The following is a 22817-nucleotide window of genomic DNA, read 5'->3' as shown; positions in this document are numbered from 1 at the left end:
CAGGCTTTCTCTAGCTGCAGTGCTCAGGTTTCACATTGCGGTGGCTTCTCTTTTTGCAGAGCACAGCCTCTAGGGTACGCAGCCTTCAGCAGTACAGTAGACAGGCTTAGTTGCCCCGCAGGATGTGGAATCTTCCTGGACCAGAGATCAAACCCGTGACCCCTGCACTGGCAGATAGATTCTTAGCCACTGGGCCACCAGGGAAGTCCCTCACATAAATTTCTAAGTCCAACATCACCAGCATTTGTTAAAAAGGAGCAGCTGCCCAAAGGAAGTCAGTAATTTTGATGGAGTATAGACAGTCTTTAAGGTCCTTTCTCCTCATCGTGGGTTAAGTATAACTGGTGTCAATGTACTTGTCTTTGATTTGAGTTTATGTCAACTTCTATCCTTCAAACCACCAAGGCTGTTACAGGCCTGCCACTGAGATCCCATTTCCCACAATCCCAATTTCCCCCCAAATTGATGTTCAGAGTTTCAATTCATGAACTTCAGTGTAGATGCCTTTAAAGATCATGTCTATGCGCACAAAGAAACCTTCCAAATGCTTATGGGCACTAAATGAATTAATACATATATGGGAAACCATTACATTAACGAGTGGCACACAGCAACTGTACCAATGAATGTTCCCTACTGTTGTTTTTAATATTATCATCATCATCCATTCATTCAAAAGAGATTTACGGAGTACCTTAAGTGCCAACAGATGCTCTAGACTCCAGATATTCAAAGGTAGACTAAACAGATCGAATATCTGCCTTCATGGAGCTTATGATGTAGTGGAGAATTCAGAAGATGAAGTTGGGCAGGCCAGTGAATGACTGAGCTACCCAGATGGGTGGTTGCAGTCTATACTCTCAATGGGGACAGGCCCTCATCTGCCTTGTTTAACACTGTCTCTCCAGTACCTTCTGAAGAGCAGAGTGGGCGTGCAGTTCATGTTCGATGACTAAGTAACTGCAAGAGTGAATTTCTAAGAAGGGGTCAGTTGAAAGTGGGCCTTACAGGTTTGGAGCTTAGGCAGGGTGTGCACATGTGGTGTGAGCTCTGAGTTTGTGAACTCTGTGTTCATGGGGCAGTCTGGCATAGAGTGTATGTGGGTGGACATGGAAGAGGCTGCGGATGTGAGAATGTACATATGCATGAGTAATACCTGCGTGTGTGTCCGCTAATAGAAATGGCAGAGTCTTTGGTTCTCAATTTTGAGGTAAATCTAGACTTGTGTGTGGGGCCAAGTGTAGGGTTCTGACCTCAATAAGTGAGGTATCAGCCAGGAAGTTGTCCGATGAGGACAAAGTATTAAGAGTACTTTGCAAGGCTTGTCTGATCAGTAGTGTAATTGTGTGTGATGCAAATCAAGGGTGGATAGGGACTTCCCTGGTGGGCCAGTGGTTAAGACTCTGGGCTTCCACTGCAAGGGGCATGGGCTCCATCCCTAATCAGGGGAACTAAGATCCCTCATGGCTGGAGGTTCGACCAAAAAACAAACAAAACAAACCCTGACACCTTAGGGAAAAAAAAAAAAAAAAGATGTGGTTTTCATCTTTTACCTATTTAGGTAAGCACATAGTAGAAAACCAAACAATTCAAACCAAAACTATACTTCAAAAAAAATCTTTTAAGTGACTTCCTTGGTGTTCCAGTGATTGAGCCTCCACCTTCCAATGCAGTGGGTGCAGGTTTGATCTGTGGTCTGGGAACTAAGATCCCACATGCCAGCAAGTCATGGCCAAAAGTAAATAAACAAATTAAGGGTGGATAAAAAGCAAAATCCAGGGTGAAATATATGAAGTAAGAATAGGTTGAAGGGGGACTTCCCTGATGGTCCAGGGGTTAAGACTTCCCCTTCCAATGTAGGCGGTGCAGTTGGATCCCTGGTTGGGGAGCAGTCAACATCAAAGAAAAATTAAAAGAATAAATTGAAGTGTGTGAGTCTGTTACAGGTTTCTTGTGATTGTCAATAAGATGATGTGTCTGTAGAGCTCTGTAAGCCAATAATTCAGGAGTTCATTATGTGAGGGTGCAGGTTTGTGAGGCAGATTCTAGAACCGGGAGCAATTGTGAGACAATTCTAAGATTAGGATGAGACAGAGTCTGGGATTATGGGTAAACAAAGTGTGAGATTGTGAGTCTGGTAAATCTGAGTTTGTGTGTGTGTGTGTGTTGCTGTAAATCAGGAAGAACTTAGAGTTTATATCAACCCACCTGAGCCAACAAAGTTTTCGTACCTGAGTGGGGCAGAGGCTTGTGTTTTGGAGGCCAACTTGGGAGTGAGTGTGGGTAAAACAGGGTTTGTGCTCACATGAGAGTGAGGCGAGCTCTAGAGTGTCAACCTGGGGGTTGTTGGGCGAGCTGGAACCGTGCCTGTGTGTGTGCGCGCGCGCCAAGTTGGATTTCTCCTTTGGATGGGCGGCGGGGACGCGTGATCGCAGGAGGCCACGTTAGGGTCCCGGCGCGCAGGAGGTGCGGCTGGCTGGGCGGGCGAGGCGGGCGAGCGGAACACGCCGCCGCTCCGGCCCAAGCGCTGCGCTCGCTGACTCGGGGCTCGCAGGGGACTGGCAGGAACCGGAGCAGCACTGCCGCCTCTGGCGCGAAGGCTCAGGCGCCTCCTCCCGCCCCAGTCACTGTGGTTCGGCGCACGCTGCCGGCTGCTGCCCTTTCCGCCTTTGGGGAAGAGAACCCACGGGCCGCTGTCGCGATCCAACCATGGCCTCGGGCCGCAGAGGCTGGGACAGCTCCCATGAAGACGATCTGCCCGTGTACCTGGCCAGGCCGGGCACCACCGACCAGGTCCCGCGGCAGAAGTACGGAGGCATGTTCTGCAACGTGGAGGGCGCCTTCGAGAGCAAGACGCTGGATTTCGATGCCCTGAGCGTGGGGCAGCGCGGCGCGAAGACTCCCCGGAGCAGCCAGGGCAGCGTCCGAGGCTCGGGGAGCCGACCTGGCGCCGAGGGGGATACCCCGCACCGGGGCCAAGGCCGGGAGGAGAGCCGGGAGCCCGCGCCCGCGTCGCCCGCGCCCGCTGGGGTGGAGATCCGGAGCGCCACCGGCAAGGAGGTTTTGCAAAACCTCGGCCCCAAGGACAAGGTAAGGGGGCCCGGGTTTCCTCTCCGCCTGTCCTCGCTCCCTTTGCAGCCCCGGGGCGCCTTGGCCCGGACACAACTTTCTCTCGTTCACTTTGTGGGGGGGATGGAGGACTAGGGGGAGGAAAAGGGCACCCTCCGCCGAGTGCATCGAGACCTTCCAGCCCAAATCTGAATTATTCACGCGCGTCCCCACTGTAGCATCTTTGTGCGCGCGGGACACGGGGTGCGTGGGTCCCCTCCCCTCCCTGCCGCATCCCCGGGCCATCGGTTCTGAGTGGGTGTGTCAGCCCGGCCAGTGCAGGAAGGCTGAGTGACTTCTAGCCCTTCTCTCGGTCTGAGTACCCACCCGCACAATTGTCTTCTTGATCTCCCTTCTGTCTCTAGATTAAATCTCAAGCCAGGTCACCAGGGCAGAGGGCAAACTGGTCCCGGGAAAACGGGGTCATCTCCATAGTACCCGGATGAAAGTACAGGCTGGGCGGTTTCCCCTCTCACTCTTCCAACATTAGCTCTGCTCCTGAAACTTTTCAGTGTGGAGCCACCAGACTAAACACCCGAAACCCCTTGCTTCTCTTCTGCCCTAGGTCGACATTTCACATCTGTGTTTGTTAAGTGTATATTTGTGTAGGTAGCTTGGCGCGAGGCTGGGGAGCCAGGAGGCTGGGGAGCCAGCTGTCTGGGGAAGAGTGGTATTGTATTTTTGAAAATAGGCAAGAGTATTAAGGGCGCATATTAAACTAGTACAGCTGCAAGTTCCCTACTGCTCTGCCATGTGCCAAAGCCAGTTTTTTCTGTGTGTATTTTTTCAGAAACTCATGTCACACTGAGCTTAAGATATGGCACTTAAGATGTGGCACTGAAACTCAGCTTGCCCTCATTTATTTCATAAAAAATCAGGACCATAGTTCAGAAAACTCAGGGCCTGGGCGGGAGGGATTGGAGTATTCAGGAGTTCAAACTGACCCTTTTGAGTTGGGGAACAATAGTAATCAGATACCTCACCCTTGTCTAGATAATGGCTGCAAAATCCAGCCTGCATATATTATATTGGACTAATACGGTTATGAATCATAACCTGAAATGGAAATGTTTGCCTCAGAGCAATTAAAGTTAATGCTAACCCAAGTTTTAGATGTTTTTCCATTAAAATGCAGCGAGCCAGTGAAAGGAGAGAACTCTGTGCTGCTTGATTTTTGGAAGTTTAAAAAAAAATAAACTAAGTTTTAAGAATTGATAACAGGAAAGAAAGTACCAAAATGAGTATGGTTTTAAGGTGCCTTTGGGGAACATCACTGTGTCTTGGAATCACTCATTTAGTTTGTGATTTTCACATCATCCTTAGAATGTGGGATTCCTCTAGGTCCCACTTAAATACCCTTTTAGGAAAAGCTTCTGATCTTTTGGGAAGGGTTTGGCTGATTTTGAAACTGAAGAATGGCCCTAGGGAAAGATTATTGCCTCTTTTCAGATCTGACTTTGATAAGTATTGAAATGTCCCCTTCCTGATTCGAAGGGATGGGAGAGGTGATGGAAAAGGTCGGTAACAATTGCTATGAGTCAGTGCTATTCCCTTTGCTGGAACACCCCTGATGTAAGCCAGATAATATGCCTGGTTTGCAGGATTTAAGAATGGTAACTAGAGAAAGGGAAAATGTTCCTCTTTTAAACCCAACATGTCTTTCTTTTTCTTTCTTTTTGCAAACCCTGTACTTTTGGCTCTTAATTGAAAAATAATAATACAACCAGGATTTGTAGTGCTATGTGCTTATTTCTAAGTTCGGGCTTGCTGTCAGCTTTATCCAGACCATGTTATTATCTCTAATTTAGTTGAATCACACTGATCGAAGAGACATCAGAGGTTATCTACTTCTGAACTTATTTCCTCCAGGATGAAGATAGGGTGTTTGGATTTATCTTTGTGGCTGAAATGCCTGGCACATTGGAGGTGCTGGATAAAAGTTTGATAAAACCCCCATAATGAAGCCATCTCTTTCGCTATGTAGGTACAAAATCATCATCTGGTCTCTGTTTAAATATTGCCATTTTCAGGGAGCTCACTTCTTCACATGAAGCAATTTTGGAGGATTTTACATTAAAAAAAAAGTCCAAGTCTACCTACCTTAGTTTCTACAAACTATTCTTGGTTCTGGGAATATATGAATAACAATGTTTCCTTATGGTGAGATATTTTAATGAGTTTAAGCATGTAGGCTTGTGTATCTGTCAGAAAAGCTGAGATAATGTTGCAGTAACAAACAGTCCTCAAATCCCAGGGGCTTAATCGAACAATAATGGTTTGGTTTTTGCTCCTGCTACTTGTCTATCATGGATCTTCAGGACAGCTGTTAATCATTGCCCTTCAGAGACCTAGACTGATGGAAGTTCCATGTCCTCATATCCAAGGTAGGAAAAGCATGTGGTAAATTGCTCATAGGCTCTTAAACTCCCGCACTGAAGTTATGTATATGACTTATGGCCATATTTCCTAGACCAGAGCAAATCATCAGTTCATGTTCAGCTTCAAAAAAATTGAGAAAGTTAACAGTCTTACTAGGATTCTGTAAACGGAGATTAGAAATATTTGGGAAATAGCTTTAATCTCTCTCCCAGATCTGGGGGTGGATTAGTGGGATGAAAACTGGCTCAACCATTATAAATTATGTGGCTACAGATGTGTAACGTATTCTGCGGGCCTCAGTTTTCCTCTTTTGCAAAATGCAGATAACAGTGACTACTTTGCATATGGTACTCAGTACATGTTAATTATTATTACCCTTTGCTTTTACTGCCTTTTATATGTTTTAGGGCAATTAATCACATTCTCCCTAAAATTCTCCTTTTTAGCCTTATTATTCCTAGTTTCTTCAGCCCTCCCTTCTATGAGCCTTTCACCACTTGAATTTCCTTTTCAGATTATATTATTAATATACTTTATAAATATTCTTTCAAAAATATAATGCCCAGAACTGAACACAGTGTTCTACATGGGATATGGCCATGCCCAAGTGCATTAGGCTAGTTACTTTCCCTGATTTATATACAATTTATGATTCTATAGTAAAGATTACACATAATAATCCAGTAATCCATGTCCTGCTGTTGGCGCCATAGTAAATTCTATGTCATTCAAGCCTTCAGAAACTTTTCCACATGAGCTAGGATGTTGTTTTTCAGTTGCTAAGTCATAGCCAACTCTTTGTGACCCCATGGACTACAGCATTCAGGCTCCTCTGTCCTACTGTCTCCTGGAGTTTGCTCAGATACATGTCATTGAGTCAGTGATGCTATCTATCCATCTCATCCTCTGTCAGCCCCTGCTCCTTTTGCCTTCAATCTTTCCCAGCATGAGGGTCTTTTCCTATGAGTCAACTCTTCGCACCAGGTGACCAACCTATTGGAGCTTCAGCTTCAGCATCAGTCCTTCCAACGAATACTCAGGGTTCATTTCCTTTAGGATTGATTGGTTTGATCTCCTTGAAGTCCAGGGTACTCTCAAGAGTCTTCTCCAGCCCACAGTTTGAAAGCATCATCTCTTTGGAGCTCAGGCTTCTTTATTGTCCAACTCTCACATCCATACATGATTACTGGAAAACCCATAGCTTTGACTATATGAAGCTTTGTCAGCAAAGTGATATCTCTTCTTTTGAACAATGCAATCTAGGTTTGTCATAGCTTTCCTTCCAAGGGGTAAGTGTCCTTTAATTTCATGGCTGCAGTCACTGTTCACAGTGATTTTGGAGCCCAAGAAAATAAAATTTGTCATTGCTTCCACTTTTCCCCCTTCTATTTGCCATGAAGTGATGGGACTGGATGCCATGATCTTAGTTTTTTTAATGTTGAGTTTCAAGCCATTTTTTTCACTGTCCTCTTTCACCCTCATCAAGAGGCTCTTTAGTTCCTCTATATTTTCTGCCAATAGAGTAGTATTATTTGTATATCTGAAGTTGTAGATATTTCTCCCGGCAATCTTGATTCCAGCTTGTGATTCATCCAGCCAGGCATCTGTTGTGATGTACTCTGCATAGAAGTTAAATAAGCAGGGTGTCAGTGTACAGCTTTGTTATACTATTTTCCCAATTGTGAATCAGTCCATTGTTCTATGTACAGTTCTAACTGTTGCTTCTTAAAGCCAGGATATCTGCATACTATGTTGCTACAGTTGAACTTAAAACCAAAAGGAAAGAAAAACCCTTTAACTGTAGGATTTTAACTTTTTCCCCTTCATAATATTCATAACCATTTTAGCTTATTCTTCTACTATCAGGATAATTTTAAAGCTTAGTTCTATAATAAAATATCCCTTGTTCCAGATTTGGACTGTCTATAGATTTGATAATATCTCTTTTTGAACATTTTCAATGTGCCTGACATAGATAGTGGGAAGATCTGCCCTTGCCCTAAATTGTGGTTACATGTCAAGAACAGACACACACACACACACACACACACACCCCACACACAGATCTTCCCACTACATGCACCTTAAAAACCACCTACATCTCCCTGCCAGCCCATTATTCAGTATGCTTGGAGCTCAGTTGCTCAATCTTTGAGAACAGTCTTTGCTACAAAATCCTTATTCTTGCAAGTTAATTCTGCAGCTATCAAAAGAGTTTTTTAAAAAATACCATGATAAAATTAAAATATGCTTTATCTCTAGCATATGTAGTTATTAATTCCCACCTGAAGGAAATCAGTTTGGTTAATAAATGAATACCTTATGAAAGGATTAAATAACAAAAGTGTTTTTCCAGAATAAAAATGTAAAAAAAAAGTCACTGAATTATCTGCCAAATGCCAAGTTCCAGGTTTGAGATATCCCTGGGTGTTTCTCTTGCGGTTCTGGACCTATTTGTAAACATTTTGTTAAATTGCATGTTTACATTTTTCTCATGCTAGGCATTCATATTGCCAAAATTCTCCACACAACTTTTTGTTTATAAATTCTGACAGTATAAAAAAGGCAATTCTAAGTGAAAAGAAAATATTTTTTTCACCATTTGTCAAGATGGTTTCCACATATGCAGAATTTTCTCTAGCAGTGAAGAAATTACTAAAGGGAGGAGAATTATGATATATGGTCTGCCAAGACCAAATGATTCTGCAAAGACTGTCATCTGTAAAAACAAAGCAATGACATTATGATTACATAGGTCTATTGATAACTCCCTTTTGGGAACTGGGGATCCTTTCTAGTTCCCAGCTTCTCACATGGGCCACTTTTGTGCAAAATGTTTCCTTATGAATTCAGCAGGGCTTTTGGTTCTAGGAGGAGAGAATTTTGAAACTAATGAGATGTGCTTCTTACCTTTTACCATTTGCTTTTTTTTTTTTAAATCCTGGGAGATGGTTTTCAAAATGATTCAGAGAAATTGAAGTCTTTGTCCTTACCCTCCACAAAGGAAGACAGCTGGCAACAGAATTCTAGGTCTCTAGTCATCCGCATCCATACTCTGTAATGCAAAGGCATTTGCTGCTCTGACAAACTAAAGTATGCACTCAGGCTGGGGGAAAAAGCTCTTACCTGGCCCTCAGGCCGCACTTGAATTTGAAAGTATATTTACTTAGCCAAACCTGGAAGTGTTTGAAACCATTCAAAACTTTAGTTTAGTTTGACAGTAGGCGTTTGAGGATCATAAAAACTGCGCCTTCTAAGTAATGCTATGATTGGCAGAGTTCCCTCAAAGTAATGGTCCCTGGAGACAGGGTTTTGCTGACAATGCTTGTTAGTAATGTTTTAGAAGACCAGAGGACTGTCTGATGCTTTTCTGTTAGTGATTTCTATATCTGATTCTATGATTAGTTTCCACTGAGCATTATTCCTGCAAATAATGTTCCTGTGAGACAGCGGGTAAAGCTCCCTAGGAAGAGGAAATCTGACTGAGAAGAGTGCCATCCTTGAGTGCAAGTTCAGCCCTCCTTTCGCAGGACGAGGAAGAAGGTCCATTTGGGTGTGTAAGGACATTTTAAAAATTAAACTTTTAGGAAAGTGTTAAAATTTATCTCACATGATATTCAAAAAACAGTTTAATTCCATCAAAATTATGAAATGAGGCAGAAAAAAAAAGACAACTGGGTAAACCATTACACTTCCTTTAACTATTAGTTTTCTTCAGCTATACAGTTTGGGTAAGTTGTTAAACTTGCTTCCCAGGTGGCTCAGACGGTAAAGTATCTGCTTGCAATGCAGGAGACCTGGGTTTGAGTCCTGGGTCAGGAAGATCCCCTGGAGAAGGGCATGGTAACCCACTCCAGTATTCTTGCCTGGAGAATCCCATGGACAGAGGAGCCTGGTGGGCTACCGTCCATGTGGTCACAAAGAGTCGGACATGACTGAGCGACTAACAGTTAGGCAAGTTACCTCACTTTTCTGAGTTTTAGTTTCGTCCTTTCTAAAATAAAGGGGCCGGACCAGATGGTCTATAACCTTCTCTGATTGTGTACCTTTATGCACAAAATTTTAGAGCATGCTCTCTTTCTGTATGCATATATTATATATACATATATGTGTACACAGATATGCATATATATAAATTACATATATATAATGCATATAAATATATTAATATCTTAAGGCATTATTAAATGTAAAACTACGTATATATGTTATTGTTGTTGTTTAGTCACTAAGTCGTGTCCAACTCTTTTGTGACCCCATGGATTGTAGCCCACCAGGCTTCTCTGTCCATGGGATTTGCCAGGCAAGAATACTGGAGTGGGTTGCCATTCCCTTCTTGAGAGGATCTTCCCGACCCAGGGACTGAACTTGTGTCTTCTGCTTGGCAGGCCATGCATATATGTAAGTTACATATACAAATAATTTATTAATATCTTATGACATTATTAAATACAAAGAAAAAGTACAAACTGAAAAGGAAATGTTTTCAGAGATACAAGTGCATCCTGCTATTTTTTTCTTATACTCTGGTGGCTTGTCTTGCCCACCCAGTTGGGTGAGTGCCTGTAAGTCTGTGATCTTTGGAACAATGCTGTAGCAGTCAGTGGTTCTAATACTCTAGTCATTATTGAATTCATTATCAGCCTGAGTTCTTCAGGGACATATCCTCTTTTATGGACTAGTAACTGGAGAAAAGTTCACAGCCCTTGAAGGTTTGTGATGAGGCTGCAAGCCAGGTGCTGGTTAGTGCTCAGTGTACTTTATTATGTGTGGGGTTGGGCCAGTGGGATATGGATAACAAGGGTCACCATAAATATAATGAGAAGTCCCCAGATCTCCCTTTATGCACTAATTTTCTGTTTTCTCATTGATTCAAAAACATTTACTAAGCACTAGTTATGTAGGTGCACAATCAAAAACTAGTATTGGAGGGTCAAAGATGAATGAAATAGATAAACATTAGGAAAACATAAACTGCCTTTCATCATAATCTCCCAGAAAAAATTGCCGTTAACAGGAGTATACTTTCTCTATTTCAAAATACAAGTGGGAACATGCAGCATTATCTGTTTCTAAGCAATTTTTTTAAACCACTTTTTGAAGCATTTATTAAACTTTATTTCTGAGAGTAAGTTTAGGTTCATAGCATAATTGGGTGGAAAGTACAGAGATTTCCCATATTTTTCATGCATAACCTCCTCCATTCTTGCATAACCACCTCCATTACCAGCATCAGAGTTTGTTGCAATTGAGAATCTATTGACACATTCTCATTACTTGAAGTCCATGGTTTACATTAGGGTTCACTCTTGGTGCTGTACATCCTCTGGATTTTGATAAATGTATAATGACATGTATCCATTATTATTGTATCATACAGAGTATTTTCACTACCCTAAAAATCCTTCGCGCTGTGTATATTCATCCCTCTCTTTCCTCTAACCCCTGACAACTACATTTTAAAAAACTGTTTCTATAGTTTTGCCTTTTCCAGAACGTCATACAGTTGGAATCATATAATATCCAACATTTTCGGGTTGTTGTATTTTATCCGTAATACGGATTTAAATTTCCTCCACGTCTTTTCATTTTAGCACTGAATATTCCAGTGTCTAGATTTACTACAGTTTACTTATCCATTCACTTACTGAAGGACATCTTGGTTGTGTCCAGGTTTTGGCAGTTAGGATTAAAGCTGTTGTAAACTTTCCAGCTTTTTGTGTGGACATAAATTTTTAATTTGCTTGAGTAAGTTGAGTGTGATTGTTGGATTGTATGATAAGAATATGTTCTGTTTTGTTAAAAAAAAATCTCTAAATTGTCTCATAAAGTTTTGTATTCCCACCAGCAATGAATGAGAATTCCTTGTGCTCCACACCTTTGTCAGCATTTGGTATTATCACTATTTTGGGTTTTAGCCATTCTAATAGGTATGTGGGGCTTCCCTAGTAGCTCAGACGGTAAAGTGTCTGCCTGCAATGCAGGAGACCTGGGTTCGATCCCTGGGTCAGGAAGATCCCCTGGAGAAGGAAATGGCATGTAGTAATATCTCATTGTTGCCTTAGCTACAACTGTGTTGCAGCTCCCTAATGACAGAACATGCTGAACATGTTTGTATATGCTTACTTGTCATCTGTATATTCTCTTCTTGTAGGTGTCTGTTCAGGTCTTTTGTCCATTTTTAAATTGGGTTGTTCATTTTATTATTGTTTTAAACATTCTTTTATATTTTGTACAAGGGTCGTTTATCATTTGTGTATCTTACAAGTATTTTCTCCCAGTCTGTGGCTTGTCTTCTGATTCTCTTGTCATTTTGTTGTGTGGAGCAGAAGTTTTAAATTTTTAACCAAGTTCACCTTATTCATTATTTCTTTTGTGAATTGTACCTCTGTTGTATCTAAAAAGTCATTGCCATACCCAAAGGCATTTAGATTTTCTTCTGTCTTCTAGGGATTTAGAGTTTTGCATTTTACATTTAAGTTTGTGATCCATTTTGAACTAAATTTTGTAAAGGGTGTAAGATCTGTGTCTAGATGCATTTTTCTCTTGTGGATGTCCAGTTGTTCCAGCACCATTTGTAGAAAGACTGTCTTTGTTCCATTGTATTCTCTTCACTCCTTTGTCCAAGATCAGTTCAGTTCAGTTCAGTTGCTCAGTCACGTCTGACTCTTTGCAACCCCATGACCAGCACGCCAGGCCTCCCTGTCCATCACCAACTCCTGGAGTTCACCCAAACTCATGTCGATCCAGTTGGTGACGCCATCCAGCCATCTCATCCTCTGTCGTCCCCTTCTCCTCCTGCCCCCAGTCCCTCCCAGCATCAGAGTCTTTTCCAATGAGTCAACTCTTCTCATGAGGTGGCCAAAGTACTGGAGTTTCAGCTTCAGCATCAGTCCTTCCAATGAACACCCAGGGCTGATCTCCTTCAGAATGGACTGGTTGGATCTCCTTGCAGTCCAAGGGACTCTCAAGAGTCTTCTCAAACACCATAGTTCAAAAGCATCAATTCTTCAGTGCTCAGCTTTCTTCACAGTCCAACTTTCACATCCATACATGACCACAGGAAAAACCATAGCCTTGACTAGATGGACCTTTTTTGGGAAAGTAATATCTCTGCTTTTCAATATGCTGTCTAGGTTGGTCATAACTTTCCTTCCAAGATCAGTTGACTGTATTTATATGGATCTATTTCTTGGCAATACCGCACTGTCTTGATTACTGTAGTTTTATAGTAAGTATAGAAGTTGAATAATATTGGTTCCTTAGTTTCTTATCATCAAATATTCAGATTGTCCATTTCTTCTTGTGTGAGTTTTAGTGGATTGTGTCTTTCAAGGAATGAGTCCATTTCATCTGGGTTATCAAGTTTATGGGCATAGAGTTTTTCATAATACTCCTTTATTATCTTTTTAATGTATATGGAATTTATGATGATATCCCGTTGTTTTTTCAGATATATGTAATTTATACATATAATTTATGTGTTCTCTTTTTTCTTTAACTATCCTGCCTAGATACTTATCAATTGTATTGATTTTTTTGAAAAATCAAGCTTTTGGTTTTAATGTTCTCTGTTGTTTTTTTTGTTTTCAATTGAATGGATTTGTTCTGATTTTTACTTTCTTTTCTTCTGCTTAATTTGGATCTAATTTGTCTTTCTTTTCTAGTTTCCTAAGATGAAAACTTAGACTTGATTTTAGACCTTTATGCCTTTCCAATATATGCATTCAATGTTATACGTTTTCCTCTAAGCACTGCTGTAATTTCATTCCGTGGATTTTGGTATGTTGTGGTTTCACTTTTATTTTCTCAAAATATTTTAAAATTTCTTTTAAGATTTCTTCTTTGCCGCCTGTGTTACTTAGAAGGGCGCTGTTTAATCTCCAAGTATTTGGGGGATATTCTGGCTATCTTTCTCTTATTGATTTGTAGTTTAATTCTACTGTGGTCTGAGAATAAATATTATGTGATTTCTATTATCTTAAATTTAGTTAAAAGTATGTTTTATAGCCCAGAATGTGGTATATCTTGGTGAATGTTTTGTGTGAGCTTGAGGAGAATGTAAAGCCTGTTGTATTTGGATGAAATAGTGTGTAGATATCAGTTATAGCTAGTTAATTGATAGTTCTGTTACATTCAACTATGTCTTTATTGCTTTTCTGCCTACAGGATTTGTCCATTTTCAATGGGGGGGGGTATTAAAATCTCTAAGTGTAATAGTGGATTTATCTTTTTCTATTTGAAGTTCTATCAGATTTTGCCTCACATACTTTAATGCTCTGTTTTTAAGTACATATACATTTAGAATTGTTATACCTTCCTGGAGAATTAATCCCTTTATCATTAAATAATTCCCTTCTTTATACCTGATGACTCTGTTTCTGATGTTCATTCAATCTCTTCAAACTGTGGAGTGTGTTTTGTTTTTTTTGCTTTTAGTATAGTTTGTTATTTTTTGTTGAAAGCTAGACACATGTACTAGGTAAAAGAAACTCTAGTAAATAGACCCTCACTAATGTGGTGGTAAGATGTGGGTGGAGGGGAAGCATTCTGCAGTGCTACGATTAGGTCTCAGTCTTTTGATGAGCCTGTACCTCTGAAATCTGAACGTTAGCAACTTCACAGTCCTTTCCTGTCACCCATTAGGTGGAACAGGATGGCTGGAGGGGACTGGAGTTGTGTACTTTCCTTCTCCCACATGGAAGGCTAGAGGTTCTTAGTATTGGATATTCCCTCCCCCGCATCACGTAGATTAGGCTCTGATCAAACTCCAGCAAGTTAGGCTCTGGTGAAGTAGTTTCTTCTGAAGGCAGGCCTTATTCGGAACAGAATGCTCTGGTATATATAAAAATACTCTTCTCCCAGCAAGAAGCCACAGGGCTTTTTCTCTAATATTCGCTCTGAGGATGAGATAGAACTGTTGGAGGCAACAGTCACAGAACGTTTAGGGTTCTCTGGTAACTGGATAACTGGGTCCCCTGGCATTTTTAACTCTCCAAATTGACAATGCTGTGCCTCCAGCAATTCATCAATCCCAGTTCAGCTCTTCTTACCTCAGCAGTGTTTCCTCTGGGAGTGTTTGCTCCTGAGTTTCTGCTCAGGTGAGGTGTGATTCTGTATTCACCCCTCTGTTTCCTTCAATCTGGGAGGCAGTGGTTTTCTCTGTGTCCTTACCTTTCTGCTGGATCTAAGAACTGGTAAATTTTTTCAGCTTTTTACTTGTTAGGATGAAGTGGCAACTTCTTAGCTCCTTACATGCTGGATCTGAAATTCTAAACTATTTTTTTTTAATCTAAGTTATTATGGTACCTTTACAGAGCATCAAAGATTTTTCCAAAATATAACTTACAATAGCAATATAGTACTCTACTGAGAGACATCATGTATTTAATCACTTATTCCTTCTAACTGGACCATTTAAATTGATGTTTTTGTTTTCAATTTTGACTTCATTTTTACTTTCCCTTTTTTTGCTGTTGTAAATAAGGAAGTGGTAGACCTCCTTCTAGCTAAATCTTGTTGTATACCCATTTCATTACCATTTGTCTGTGGGAATTTCCTATAAATGGACACTTGTGGTATGGTCATTTTCATGCTGCAGGATTACTGAGCATGGGGTGGTTGCTTCCAGTGTGGAACTTCATGGGCAAGATTCTACAGTGTATAAAGCCAGGAAAGTGTTTTGTGTAAATTGTGTAAGAAAGACAGATACAATCTAGGCCAAACTGCTCAATAGCAGATGAGATTAAGGGAACACAAAGCCAAGTAAATGCGAACAAAGTAAAAGACCTGAGAAGAAGATTTTAAGTCTTAGCTGGAGATAAAAACCAATGAAGAAAGAAATTTTTAAAGGGCGATCTACCAAAATTCTCCTTGGTAGAGAATTTTTCTCTACCAAAGTAGTTCCTACCCTAATCTATAGTAACTTTACTTTTCCTTGAGTTTAGAGTACAAATAGGAGCTTCAAGGTATATTCTAATGAAAAGATCATTTATGGAATACTAATTGATGCAAGATGCTGCTGTTTCTAAGCCTCACAATAACTCTACAAAATAGATACCAACAGCTTCATAGTCTGGAAGAGAAACTGAATCTCAGAGAGATGATTTGACTTCCTGTAGTCAAAAAAACTAGAAATGAACAAGTTAGAATTTAAGCTCTTAGGTGATCCAATTGCTTTTTATATACCACTTTGCTGTTCCCTTATTATATGTTGGCAGTTAAGAGTTAGTACTGAATAGGGCCCAGCACCTAGAACTGGCTTGGTTAAGAGGGTTATCCAAAACAGACTGTCTACTGGTGAGACCTGTGGGAGAGTAAGAGGACTGTACTCCTAGAACCAAAAGAGTTTGGTAGAGTCCAAAAGGTGAACTCGGTGGCTAAAGCTGAAAATATTGGAAGTGAGGTGGCCCTAGAAAGAGACCAGGAGATAGAGCCAGGGAAGGAATGAGTAAACAGGGACTCAGATAGTTATCATGAAATGCTACAAATGCCTAATAGTTATTTTTTTTTAATTTATTTTTTTGAACTATAGTTTATTTATAATTTCCATTAACTTTGCTATATAGCAAAATGATTCAGTTATACATATAAATGAAGTGAAGTGAAGTCGCTCAGTCATGTCCGACTCTTTGCGACCCCATGGACTGTAGCCTACCAGGCTCCTCTGTCCATGGAATTTTCCATGCAAGAATACTGGAGTGGGTTGCCATTTCCTTCTCCAATACATATATACTCTTTTTAATATTATTTTCCATTGGCTATTTAATGCAGTTCCCTGAGCTATATAATAGGACCTTGTTGTTTATCCATTTTATATGTAATATTGTAGTTTGCATTTGCAAATCCCAAACTCGCAATCCATGCCTCCCCCACCCCATCTCCCCCTTGGCAACCACAAGTCTGCTCTTTATGTCCCTGTGTCTGCCTCTGTTTCCTAGGTAAGTTCATTTGGGTCGTATTTTAGATTCCACTGTAAGTGATATCATATGGTATTTGTCTTTCTGACTTACTTCACTTAGTATGAAAATCTCTTAAGTCCGTCCATGTTGCTGCAAATGGCATTATGTCATTCTTTTTGATGGCATATACTGGCAGTAGTGAGTAGTATTTCATTGTGTACATGTACCGCATTTTATTTATCCTTTCATCTGTTGATGGACATTTTAAGTTGTTTCCATGTCTTGGCTGCAGTGAATAGTGCTGCTCTGAACATAAGAGTGCATGCATCTTTTTGAAATACATTTTTGTCTGGGTATACGACCAGGACTCGGAGTATTGGGTCATACAGCAACATTATTTTTTGTTTTTTGAAGAACCTCTATATGGTTTTCCGCAGTGGCTGCACCAATTTACAGTCCTACCAAAAACATAGGAGGGTTCCTTTTTCTGCATACCTTCTCCAGCATTTGTTATTTATAGACATTTTTAACGATGGCCATTCTGACTGGTGTGAGATGGTACCTCATTGTAGTTTTGATTTGCATTTCTCTGATAATTAACAATGTTGAGCATCTTTTCATGTGTCTGTTGGCCATCTGGAAGTCTTCTTGGAGAAATATCCATTTAGGTATAATGCCCTTTTTTTTATTGGATTGTCTGGGTTTTTTGGTTGAGTTGTGTGAGCGGGTTGTATGTTTTGGAAATTAAGTGCTTGTCAGTCACATCTTTTGCAAATATTTTCTCCCAGTCCATAAGTTGTCTTTTCATTTTGTTTATGATTTCCTTGCTGTACAGAAGTTTATAAGTTTGAATAAGTTTGAATTGGTCACATTTGTTTGCTTTTGCTTTTGTCTTATAATTATTTTCATTGGGTGCTGTGGCTTGCTGGTTGCTTGACCTGGTTTAAAGTTGCTTGCTAAGGGCAGATAGTATTTAAAGGATGGTGGCAGAGACGGAGCTCAGATCCAGGTCTGCAGACTCCAGAGCCCATGCACCACTATTAATGACCGTCTCTTTTGAGAGCAGAATCACTTGGTTTATTTCTAAGAAGCTGGACTATATCCATACAGAAAAGCTGCAGTCCTTACATGGAATTGGATGTGGGCGATGGAGGAGCTGTTTTCCTCTGACTATATCCTGTCACTTAGATAGAAATAAATAAAGTGAGGTGGAAAGTTGTGTGATAAATGGATACTGAGATTAAAAAAAATACTGTTGGTGAATGGTGGTATCTCACACAATTGGTAGGCAGGGAAAACCTCTCCAGAGGTGTAGTTTTCTCCTACACACCACCAAGGGAGAGTCAGGAAGCCAGTGAGATTACAAGTGGGGAGCAGGGAGTGGGAAATAGGTGGGAGTGATTTGAAATGAAGACAATATCTGGCAATTCTTGTTTTCAGCTAAGTGTCTGAGAATAAAAGGATGAGGTGTCACTGAATTGTCTATAATAAGAGTTTGTAAACTTTATCTCTAAAGGTCCAGGTATTAATAGGAAATATTTTAGGCCTTTCAGGCTATAAGGTATCTGTCCTAGCTACTAAACTCTATACAGCAAAGCCGTCCATAGACAGTGTGTAAATGAATGGATGTGGCTGTGTATCAATAAATCCTTAGTTGCAAAATCAGGTGGTATGCTGGATTAGACACAAGAGCAATAGTTTGTCAATCCCTGATCTTGAGTACAATAAAAGGGACATAGGGGTGTGTGTGTGTGTGTGTGTGTGTGTGTGTGTGTGTGCTGGAATGGCAGAATGAGTAATGGCAATTTGTCAATATGAAAAGATTTAGAAATTTGAAAGAAGTATAGGAACTATACAAGATAATCTAAAAGGCTCAAAAACACCTGTCCACCTTTCAAGATGTCTGAGATTGAGGGAGGATATTAAAAATAAATGTGTATCAGACCATAAAGAGGAAAACAGTGCAAGCAATTTTAAAAAACATTTTATTTACTTAGCTACTTATTTCTGGCTGCACTGCGTCTTCATGGTTGTCTGCAGACTTTCTCTAGCTGTGGTGCTCCAGCTTCTCTTTGTGGTGGTTTTTCTTGTTGTAGAGCACAGACTGTAGCCATGCTGGCTTTAGCAGTTTGTGTGTGGGCTTAGCTGCCCCATGGCATGTGTGGACTTAGTTCCTGGGTCAGGGATTGAACCTGCATTGGCAGGTGGATTCTTAACTGCTGGGCCACCAGGGAAGTCCCAATGCAAGCTATGTTAGAGAATGAAATATGAAGTGGAGGCAAGGCTTTGTAAAGAACAGACAAGAAAAGGAGGTGGGGGGTGGCGGTAAAGAGGATGACCTGAAATGAGAGTGAGGAAGAAAGAAAGGAAGTCTGAGCGATTAGGAGGAGGAGGAGGTCAAGCTTTGCTGGGGTGCTCGAAATAGGAGAGGTGCGAGGCAGCAAACAGCCTGGAGCTGCAGAGCCGAGCGGGGCTGGTGGAAAAGACTTCTTGGCAATTGTGAACAGAACTCAGCAGTACTAAGTGAACAGGGAGGAGGCTAGACTCACTCACTCTTTTGTAAAATTTTCTTCTGCCTACTTGAACCAGTTCAAAAAGAACCACCCTCCTACTCTTAAGACATGTCAACAGATTGAAAATAAGGAGCTTTGGGAGTGGACATAGTGGCTCACCCAATAGTGTCTTTAGGAATTTTCAGGGAAAGTGTCCTTGGGTGAGTGTTTATTACCTCTTGGAAGATGTGTGCTCACCGTTCAGGAAACCTGACTTTGGGGTCAGCCGCAGCCGATTACGCAGGCGGCCTGCTGGCAGAGTCAGTGGTTTTCCACTCACTCCTTCCTTCATTGATTCTCTCATCCATCTGTGCGTCCAACAGATATTTATTGAGAGTCCACCATGAGCCTCTTCCGGATCACCAGCAGTCAGGGATCTGTCAGGCACTTGAAGGGACTGTGTGGAAGAGGTGATGGCAACTTTAAAAATGAGTGTTCTGAAGCAGGGAGCAGGTCAGAGGAAGGGAGGGCAGGAAATGGATATTAGCAAAAAGAGTTTTCCATCGCTAGACAAATTCATCCAACTAGACTGTGGAATCTCAGAACTAGAAGTTTCAAAGATCATTTTGTCTCTTTCACTTTAGAAACAGGAAAATTGAGACCTCAAGAGGGGAATAAGGATAAAAAATAAGATTTAATGAGTGCTTATATGCCAGGCACCATTTTTTTTAAACAGTGATAAAATATGACATAAAATGTATCATTTTTAAACATTTTCAGTATATTTCAGTCATAGTAAGTACATTTACAAGGTTGTACAGTTACTGCCACTCTCTACTTCCATAGCTTTTCCATCACCCCAAAAGGAAACTCTCCACCCATTAATTAGTCACTCCCCATTCCCCTCTCCCTCCAGCCCTTCAGTTCAGTTCAGTTCAGTTCAGTCCCTCAGTCGTGTCCGACTCTTTGCAACCCCATGAATCGCAGCACGCCAGGCCTCCCTGTCCATCACCAACTCCCAGAATTCACTCAAACTCACGTCCATCAAGTCGGTGATGCCATCCAACCATCTCATCCTCTGTCATCCCCTTCTCCTCCTGCTCCCAATCCCTCCCAGCATCAGAGTCTTTTCCAATGAGTCAACTCTTCTCATGAGGTGGCCAAAGTACTGCAGTTTCAGCTTTAGCATCATTCCTTCCAAAGAACACCCAGGGCTGATCTCCTTTAGAATGGACTGGTTGGATCTCCTTGCAGTCCAAGGGACTCTCAAGAGTCTTCTCCAACACCACAGTTCAAAAGCATCAATTCTTTGGCGCTCAGCTTTCTTCACAGTCCAACTCTCACATCCATACATGACCACAGGAAAAACCATAGCCTTGACTAGACGGACCTTTGTTGGCAAAGTAATGTCTCCGCTTTTCAATATGCTGTCTAGGTTGGTCATAACTTTTCTTCCAAGGAGTAAGCATCTTTTAATTGATTGCCCTTGGCAATCACTAATCAGCTTTCTGTCTCTATAGATTTATCTGTAATGGACATTGCATATAAATGGAATCGTACAATATGAGGCCCTTTTGTGCCTGGCTTCTTTCAATTAGCATAATGTTTTCAGGGTTCATCCATGTTGTAGCACCCATCAGTAGTTCATACCTTTTTTATTTTACCTTTTTCCAACTCTGATGTCCAGAGTGGTCTTTTTCTACCTTCTCCCTCTTGCCTTTACTCTGTAATACTTAAAAATCTAGTAACTGCATATTTTTAAAAGTAACACTCAATGTGTGAACTTTACAAACGAACCACCCCACTTTATTCCTTTCTGTGGCAGGATAACGTTCCATTTTCAGTTCAGCTCAGTCTCTCAGTCATGTCCGACTCTTTGCGAACCCATGGACTACAGCATGCCAGGCCTCCCTGTCCATCACCAACTCCTGAAGTTTACTCAGACTCATGTCCATTTAGTCAGTGATGCTATCCAACCATCTCATCCTGTGTCGTCCCCTTCTCCTCCCACCTTCAATCTTTCCCAGCATCAGGGTCTTTTCAAATGAGTCGGTTCATCGCATCAGGTGGCCAAAGTATTGGAGTTTCAGCTTCAGCATCATTCCTTCCAATGAATATTCAGGACGATTTTGTTTAGGATGAACTGGTTGGATCTCCTTGCAGTCCAAGGGACTCTCAAGAGTTTTCTCCAACACCACAGTTCAAAAGCATCAATTCTCTGGCACTAAGCTTTCTTTATAGTCCAATACTCACATCCATACACGACTACTGGAAAAACCATAGCTTTGATTAGATGGACCTTTGTTGGCAAATCCATTTATCATGTGTTTTTTTCCATCTACCTGTTGATGAACATTTGGGATATTACTTCTTTTTTGGCTGTTGTGAATGGTGCTGTGCCAGGCACTTTTAAAAGAATTTTACATTTCTTAATTCTGTTTACAAAAACCCTGGAGAGTATTACACAGATTTTATAAATGAGAAAAAAGAGATTAGGTCACATGTTCAAGTCACACACTTAGAAGAAGGGGGCTGATAGGATGGAGCCAAGACCCAAATTTCCTATTTCCCTAGGTAGTGCTCTTTCCACTCTGCCCACTAGCTCAGCTCTGTGAGGGCACGACCTGCCACTTGCTCCTGACTGCTCTTCCTTAATTCCTCCACAGTCACATGTGCTCAGTGTATTTGCTGTAAACCAGGTGAACTGAACCTCTCTAATGAGTAACATATAGGAAGCAAAGGAAGAGATGGGGCTTCCATGGTGGCTCAGTGGTAAAGAATCCGCCTGCCAGTGCAAGAGATGCAAGTTCGATTCCTGGGTTGGCAGTGTCCCCTGGAGGAGGAAATGGCAACCCACTCCAGTATTCTTTTTTTTTTTTTTTTCACTCCAGTATTCTTGCCAGAAGATTCCCATGGACTGAGAAGCCTGGTGGGCTACAGCCCATGGGGTCACAAAAGAGTCGGATACAACTTAGCAACTAAACAACAACAACAAAGGAATGACTAGAGATTATTTATAGGAAGTTACTTTTTATTTTAACATTAAATGTGTAGAACATCTGATTCAATAGCAGGATACTGTAAATTATTTATGGCCTATTCATAGGACAAAATACTATGGAGCCATTAAGAACAATGCTATGGAAGCACAGTGGGTGAGAAAGTGTTCCTGGGTTAGTTAGGCCCACCGCCCTCTAAAGGAAGCCACCATCAACAACTCAAGTAGGAAAACAGGTTTACAGAGGTTCAATAATCTGCATGAACGAAGACAGCTTGCAAGGCCAGAATTCTGTCTATATCCCCAAACCCACACTGTCAGCCACAATAAAAAAATTAAACAGAAATTTAACAAAATCTTAGCATTGAGATAACTTGTGTTTTCTTCTATTTCTTCAGAACATTTTTCACATTTTTTTTTTATCTTTTGGCTACACCGCACAGATCTCAGCTCCCTAACCAGGGATCAAGCCCATGCTCCCTGTGGTAGAAACAGAGTCTTAACCCACTAGACAGCCAGAGAAGTCCCAAGAACATTTTTCACATTTTTTTTTTTTTACAGTGAACTTGCATTGCTTTTGAAATTGAGTAAAAGCATTGCATTTTCTCTCACAAAGAGAAGAATCCTGCTTAAATGAACTTCAAAATGTAGTTGAAAAAAAAAGAGGAAATCTCTCATGGGGGAAAATATGGGCCACAAGGAAAGTAAGGAACAGTGCTGGCAAGAAACCCTCCATGGAGGTCTGGTTGTAGGGTTGCTTTATCGTCTCAACATTTGGGAACTATTAATGGGTGCTGACCACCCCTTTCCTTAAATAAGCATTTTTATTTCCCAGTTCCTTGCAAAGCTCTTCTGATGATTTGAGAGAGTAGTTAACAACCCACACCAAATCAGATGCAGTTGTAGCCTGGCAGAAATTGGACATATTCAGTTACTTAA

At 41.1% G+C, this 22817-nt stretch overlaps 1 protein-coding gene across 1 annotated transcript in view; it reads left to right on the top strand.

Annotated features, from left to right (window-relative positions):
* The first annotated feature begins 2669 nt into the window (after positions 1 to 2669).
* DPYSL3 (dihydropyrimidinase like 3) overlaps positions 2670 to 22817 on the top strand; it is a 117313-nt gene continuing 97165 nt past the window's right edge. The window contains exon 1 of the mRNA NM_001101068.1: positions 2670 to 3090. Coding sequence (NP_001094538.1) covers positions 2710 to 3090 — 381 coding nt within the window. The 5' untranslated portion in view covers positions 2670 to 2709. The remainder of the gene's footprint in view (positions 3091 to 22817) is intronic.

This window comes from Bos taurus, chromosome 7, assembly GCF_002263795.3.
Source record: "Bos taurus isolate L1 Dominette 01449 registration number 42190680 breed Hereford chromosome 7, ARS-UCD2.0, whole genome shotgun sequence".
In the NCBI taxonomy this organism is placed as follows: domain Eukaryota; kingdom Metazoa; phylum Chordata; class Mammalia; order Artiodactyla; family Bovidae; genus Bos; species Bos taurus.
This window is presented reverse-complemented; position numbering and strand designations above follow the sequence as displayed.